Source organism: Diadema antillarum, unplaced genomic scaffold (assembly GCF_040938485.1).
Source record: "Diadema antillarum isolate AM-2024a unplaced genomic scaffold, OU_Dant_1.0 scf00000028, whole genome shotgun sequence".
Lineage (NCBI taxonomy): Eukaryota > Metazoa > Echinodermata > Echinoidea > Diadematoida > Diadematidae > Diadema > Diadema antillarum.
Window position 1 is genome coordinate 3,902,377 of NW_027270917.1, and position 7,399 is coordinate 3,909,775.

Below are 7,399 nucleotides of genomic sequence, written 5' to 3' on the forward strand. Positions count from 1 at the left end.
ATATTTTGAACTTTAGGAGTAAGTTTCTTCAATTTATCTCCCTCTTACTGCTGATCTGTTTGTTAATTACAGCACAGCAGTTGCAATCTTAACAAATTTGATTTGTAGAGGGAGACAAATTGAAGAAACTTACACCTTATCCTTCACCCCTCTGAATAATATCTTTCTTTCATTTTGAACCTTTTATCTTCTTTATATCGTTTACCATATGTGACATCACAATTAAAGTGTTGTATTCTCCTCATGCAGTGATGGCTGCAAAGTACATGGCTTTTGAATGGGTTCTCTTATTTTTCTCCGACTTTCACTGACCTAATTGCTGCATTACTGTCAATGGACATGAAATATTGGGGTTTCAGGATACAGCATGCAGTTGGTGTTTTGAGCTGTGAACATAATAATAGTCATTAAACACATTTCAGTGTCAGTTCACTATGATGATGTACAATTTTGTTGTTACTGTGGCAGCTGACTGGTAATAACCAATTGAATGTAAACATTCACTGTGGTAGATCATTGACATGATTAGTGCAATTACTGATACTGTATTTTGCAGTAACACACCTCTATGAGATAAAGTTGAGCAAAGCTTGTGTGTGTGTGTGTGTGTGTGTGTGTGTGTGTGTGTGTGTGTGTGTGTGTGTGTGTGTGTGTGTGTGTGTGTGTGTGAGAGAGAGAGAGAGAGAGAGAGAGAGAGAGAGAGAGATAAACCAAATAAACCAAATCTCATACCCAATATGATTTGTGACAGCAGAATGCATTACTCTTGGTTTCTTGTTGCTGTTGCTGATACCTAAGATCATTGAACGAAGAAATAATGCTGAAATAAGGGTAATTCAATTGGCTATCAACCTGGTAAGTCAATAAAAAGGCAAACTTCAGGCATGAGTGAACACATTCGTTTTTCTCTTCCAAAGCACAAAAGTAAAAATTGCAAAAATGGACAAGTTGTCATTCATGCTCTTCCATGCAACAATGACAACAAAAGACAATTCAAAACAATCAAAAAATACAAATTAAGTTAAAGAAAGGTGAAAAAATAATAGAAAAAATTAAGAATCTTCTGTCAAATCCAAATTTAAATGGCATTAAAGAGGCAATACAGAAAACATGGTAGAAATTTCAAATGTTATTTCAAATTAAGAACTTTGAAAATGATATTTTGTTCTTGAATTTTTCTCATGAATTCTTAAATTCTCAAATCAATAGAATAAAATAAAGAAAGTCTGTCCATTTTGTCACCTTTGCAGCTTACTTCCTGTGTCATTTGTAGTTAGATTCAACAGAAAACTCTTATTTTTCCCTTAAGTTTCTCACTTTGTTTGTGTTTGACGATATAAAAAGATACTGTACAAGGGGATGAAAACTTATTTCTGCTATTTCATTCATCTCTCATTGTGATAAATTGTTTTTTTTTCTTTATCATTGCTATCTTGAAAAGTGTTTGCAAATGAACAACAAAATGTCAATTTCTGCAATTTTTACTATTGTCTTGAAGGACAAAAATCAATGTGTTCACTCCTGCATTAAAATTTCCCATTGTAGTAACCTACCAGATTGATAGCCAATTAAATAAACTTTAATATGGCATATGACACAATGATTTTGATTAAAATTTGCTATGAAAAATATGTGCCGGAAAAAGTGTTTCTTTCTTTTTTTGCTGAATGTATATCAGTGGGTTATCACTAGAGCTCTCCTCCTTCAAGACATTCACTTTGGTGATCAGACCAATGATACAAACACTCCACATTTTTATCTCTCTCATTCTAAGTCTCGTCAACTTCTGTCTCACTTGGAGTCATCTGCCACTAAAACTCTCTCTCTCTCTCCCTTTATGTCTTACCTCTGAATAATTTGGCTGATAAATCAAAAGTACACTCTGTAAACTATTGTGTGTGTTTTTCTTTTTCATTTTATTTAAACATTTAAATACTGTAAATAGAATTATGAAGTAGGAACTGATGGCAGCTTGGATTAACAATAACAACAAAAGAATAACAAACATACAAAACACTAAAGAGAAGTATTTTAAGGAGTAACATTTCTTGTATTCCCTGCATCACTCCCCCCCCCCCCCCCCCCCCCCCCCCCCCAATCACAATGTTGTATCGCAGATAGCATTGTGTTGTTTTAGGAGGATGGGTCTAAGTATACAATGAATGCACATAGTTTTCCTACAACACATTGTTTTAAGATACATGTAGCAACTGTGCATGTCATTGAGATTTCTGACTGCAGATGATTTCTGGGCACGGTTTAATGAAAGTTGTCAGCCCCGACAAATTTTCAGTCTGCTGGCAATTACCACAGTTACAGATAGTGACCAGTAAGCTGATCAAAACCAGGATTTGATTGAAATTTTTGGAGACTGACAACTTTCATGAAATGGTACCCAGGTTCACATGGCAATCAAGAAAGGGAATTCTTATTTTTGTTATCTTGAATCATACGACAACTGGCAATTAATATTGTTGCACAATTCTTCATCGCCCCAAAACAACAACAACAACAAAAAACAAACAACATTGAGGGACAAGAGTGTGAAATACAAAATAAAAGATCATTTAGGAATAAAATCTAATGTGCGAAGTGACTGGTAATTGTGATCCATATTGAATGTGAGGTATTCATAACAAGCAAATTCAAATAACGCTTAGATTCACTGTAATGCCTTCATAGAAAACGAGTAATGTGTTATCTCCAACAGTGAGGGAATAGCTTGCTACTGCTGTTCCGTATCATTTTCATGGTACACATGACATAACTGATATTTACATTATAAACACATGAAAAGCTTCATAAATAACATTTGAATTGTCTTCAAAATAAAATTTCAGATCAATTGCAACTTCAAAATTCAGGTAACATTCCACACAGTCTTAGATATCCAGGCTGAACTTTGCTGGATAGCACTGAAAAAAAAAAAAAAAAAATCTCATCACATACACCCGTCATGTGAGCCAAGCATGCTTCCGAACAATAACAACTTGCATCCATATTTTGGCAATGATGCAATAGACATATTATGAAAACAGCATTCAGATAATCTTTTTTTTTATTAAAACTTTTTTTTGTTTGTTTTTTTTTGTCAGAAGATCTCTTTGTCAGAAGATTGCCTCTATGCAAACCATGGTTAACTGACAAACCTCTTGGTTCCCCCCTACCCTCCATCAATATCAACAATACAGATTTATCATGAACTGCTCTGATTCATTTGAAACTAGATGCAAGCCAAAAAGTTGACTTATGTCTTAAGTAATAGTCCAACGATCTGCCTATCTCATGTAAGCACATGAAAATGTCCTCAGCTTTAGACAGAAAGTTTACAAAATGGTATTATTCTGTGAAAAGCGAACAAGTTTGAGATGTTTACTGCGAACACTTAAAACAAAAACACAAAGAATCAGTCTGCGTCCAACAGCTATGAGGGTGGTCTTCTTCATGCTCCCAGGAAAATTTCTAATGTCGCATCCACCGAGAGCATCAATAGAGATACAAAATATTGCGTTGATGGTAGTGCAGCCAGTGCCTATCCTTTTTTTTTTCTTCTTTAAAATATCTCTAATGTTGTCCACAAGACATCTCTCAAAGTGAAGACACACACCATAACTTCACATAGAGGTTATTGGTGCTGGCTTTTGAGTAAGAAAGGTCCATTGTCCATTGTTCTTTGCTGGAATGAATCGACACCTAGCTCCTAGTTCTTAGTGGGTTTCTGCACTGGCAAGTACAGCTTGAACTCTGCGGGAAGTTCGTCTTCCGAGTACAGCCTGTCGGAGAAGTAGACTCGTCGGATGCGGCAGTTGGCGTGGATCTGGAAAAATAAGAAGAGGTTGAAATGGTTACATTTTGCATGAATCGAAAACAACACTCAGTTGATTACTCAACTGAGGGTAGTTTCAGAGTGCAGAAAAACTATGACTTATCCATTCTGTGCTCAGATCCAGTCAAAATAACTTTTTTTTTTTTATCACAATTGACAGTTATGCATATCATATCAGTTTCGGTATGTGGCATTTTCTCAGTTATATGAATATTACATTTTTAAACTAAGGATGGTTAGAATTATTTTCAATGTTCCTTCACTGACGGACATTCTTTTTTCTTTTTTCTTTCTACTTGAGTTGCATTTAGGTGTCATGAGTACATTGTTACCAAAACATATTTTCATTTTGAGAGAGTTCTATGACACCATCATGGTTTGATGCTATTTCTGATACATATCATTTTCTTTATACACTGTCGATCTACATTTTCGGTTGAGGTAGTTTTTTTTTTTTTTTGGCTTTGTTTTGCCTTCAGGCCATTTGTACACACAATGCTCTCCATTTTGTTGAGTTGTGGCTTTTACATCTTTTCGTTTGTTTTTTTTTTTAACCCATGGTCTTGTATCACCCGAGTTTCCACTTCGTCTTCTTTTGTTTGTTTGACTGCAGGGCCCATTTTTAAAGTAAGCCCTGGGGCTCTTAAAAGACTACCCTGTTTTTAAATATAGTGGAATAAATGATATAAACAAATAAATGTACCAGTATCTAGCTTCATTGCATCAGGCTGATATTTCAGAAGATGACCTGATGTAACTTTAATGATTGTTTTTACAACTGCGTGCATAGAAGTACTCACATTGACCCTGATTGTTTCGATGTAGTTTGTGCCATACGCTCTCCTTGTGAAGTCAGACAGGTTGAACTGTGAAGAAGAGAAATACAGCAATACTAAATCAACAATTCACTGAAATATTGTGATGACAGACCAATACAAGAACCATATTCAGTCACCAAGCTTGCAATCAATAATGAAACTTTGAACTGGTGAGCAGGGTAAATATATCACCCATGGATGCGTAAATCAAAACAAGCAACCATGTATCACAATTTCTTGTTCAAATCTAAATAATCATAGGGGCAAACATTTTCTCAAACATCCGTATAAAACAATTACATTATGTGGAATACAGAAAAAATGTCATGTTTCAAGTTTGTTTTCGCATGCACAAATCAGCCTTATATTATGGTTTAAGTGAAGTCACTCTATATTCTTGAGAGAAGACAAAGATTATTCTGCGTACCTGGATCTGATTCCAGCCATCATCTAGCCTCATGGGCATAGTGCAGATGAACGGCTTGACCCGGGTCGTGCTCTGGTAGTTGCTGGCTCGGAACCTTCGCTTCACGTTCTTGTCGTCCAGGACCTGGACCTCAAACGTGAAGTACTTCTTCAGGTTCTTGATGATCATGACCAGGAACGGCAGCTTGATGCCAAGCGTTTTCTTTGCATCAGCAGGACACTCTATAAGTGTTGTACTGTGATAGTAAAAGGAAGAGAGTGACAAAAACTAGCTGATAAATCGTCATTGTTTGCATTTCTGAACCTTCAGAGCCCATGGAATTAATACTGCTTTAAGTTTTTCAAGCTTTTTTGAGCTGAAGCCCCTACACATACAGGTATGTAAATCCATGTGACTGCAACAGACCTAAATTATTTACAATCATAAATGTAAAATGTTTTACCATATGGAATCTTAGCATACAGTTTTAGCATAATGAGTTCATGCACACATTTTATGAAGATATCAGTATGAAATAAAAACACTCCTATTGGAAAAAAATTGTAAACAAGCAAAGTTTACTGAAATTGACCAAATATGACAACGCAATATATATGTGAGGGTTTCCAATTTCACAATAATGTACTGTCTAACTTATCTTTCAAATTTCTGCACATTTTGTAAACTGTCAGGGGAATCCACCATGCCAAGGAGCAAGACAGTCAAATTGTAACAATCATTACAATTAAAACAAAAGGGATCCTGCTCCTCTCCCCCACAAAAAAAAAAGAAGAAAAAAAATATGTAGGAAGTTAGAAGTGACAAAATAATACCATTTTAGCAAAAACACTCACCTGACATTTGTGCCAACAATTTCAAGAACCAGGGACTGGATGTCATTATCTGTGATTCTCTTGATGTGGCCATTCCGTACCTAAGAAAAAATGGTTAAAAGTACAATTATGACTTTGAGGCATTTCCAAAAAAAAAAAAAAAAAAAAAAGAGAGAGAAAAAAGAACATAAAAAAAAAGAAACAACAGCAAAAAACAAAACAAAACAACAAATCAAAGAACTTTTTTTTAAAACACAAAGTATACCATTTTCAAATGTGACAGAAACTGCAAAAAGTGAGTCTCAGAGAATCCTACTTTTCTTTCAATAGATTTTACTAAGATTTACTAATACCAGACTGCTTTGTAATACAGTCCTTTTTCTCTTATTTCACCAATTTATGTTACCCCCTCCCCCTTTAAATAAAAGAAAGGTTACTAATAAGAATACTACCGATGTTGGCAATAGAGTATCTATAGACCAACATACAACAATAAACACAGTTGGGATTAAGGATTAAATTCGATACCCGCTGTATCCACTTTATAAATTACATTTTGGTTAATGATACCATATGTGCCTCTCCACCAGCTTGAAATGTGTAGTTGTAAAACGAATAATGGCTTCTTTCTCAGACTGCACAAGATTTTAGCCCAGTTGATACCCTTTGCATGGCGTCTGGTCGGGCTACTGTACAATTTGACTTTGAGCTGCTTTTGTGAAACACAATTTGGGATACAGTGGGTGCAATGGCCCATGATTGTAAGTCCTGAGAATTGTTAAAAATCTTTGGATAATATTGATAATGTGGATCACAGCTTCTGCCTGCCAGTAATTTTCAACACAATGTGATATTTGAGATGATGCAACAAGGGCTGTAACTTGTTAAATTAGAAATCACATTTCTAGACCCTATTTTTAGAATGAGTATCATCAATGAAAATCATGGTATTCATAGATTTCTTGCTTCTTGTCCCACTTCAGTACTACCGCAATTTAAATCTAGAAATCTCATCATAGTCCACAGAAACAACAAGATAGTGACCCACATCAGCTACGCCCCGTCACTAGCCCCTAACTTCCTCAACGGCATAGGGCCTACTGCCAAACACCAGCCCGGTGCTTCAGGCGTTGTTAAGGAGTGAAAATACGATAACCTGACAGGATAGGCGCGCGAGCAAAAATCAAGTGCAAAATGTAGAAAAATATATAAAACTTACCTTCTTATCCCATATTTGGAGTGGCTTACTCCCTATGCTGTATAATATGGAGAGAAAGCCGCTCTGGAATGTGTTTTTGAACATTTTTACAGAGTTGGATTTAAAACTTGCGCGGTTGATATCTACGACGTTGGTGAACGTTCCGACTCCTTGCTTATCTCGTTGCTAACTGACAATAATCGCGCGTGTTGTTGTTTCTCTCCACAGTACCCTTCCCACATGTACTAAATCATATGTGTTCACTTTCTGAACACAAGACAAATGACGTGCAACACGACTACTGATGCGTGCAACCTA

The 7,399-nt window shown here is 35.8% G+C and overlaps 1 protein-coding gene across 1 annotated transcript; it reads right to left on the bottom strand.

Annotated features, from left to right (window-relative positions):
• Positions 1–3,420: 3,420 nt before the first annotated feature.
• Positions 3,421–7,186, bottom strand: LOC139736833 (cilia- and flagella-associated protein 20-like). Its single transcript, XM_071647499.1, has 5 exons — positions 7,103–7,186; positions 5,905–5,984; positions 5,072–5,306; positions 4,627–4,692; positions 3,421–3,817 (listed from the first exon to the last, which is right to left on the bottom strand). Exons 1-5 carry the CDS (start codon positions 7,184–7,186, stop codon positions 3,701–3,703), a joined length of 582 nt encoding a protein of 193 aa, XP_071503600.1. The 3' UTR covers positions 3,421–3,700.
• Positions 7,187–7,399: the final 213 nt, after the last annotated feature.

Excerpts from the sequence above, each read along its gene's own strand:
- LOC139736833 (XM_071647499.1), bottom strand. The coding sequence starts at position 7,186 with ATGTTCAAAAACACATTCCAGAGCGGCTTTCTCTCCATATTATACAGC. Across the intron at positions 5,985-7,102 it reads TCCAAATATGGGATAAGAAG|GTACGGAATGGCCACATCAA; the intron begins GTAAGTTTTATA and ends ATTTTTTCTTAG. Across the intron at positions 5,307-5,904 it reads ATTGTTGGCACAAATGTCAG|TACAACACTTATAGAGTGTC; the intron begins GTGAGTGTTTTT and ends TTACTATCACAG.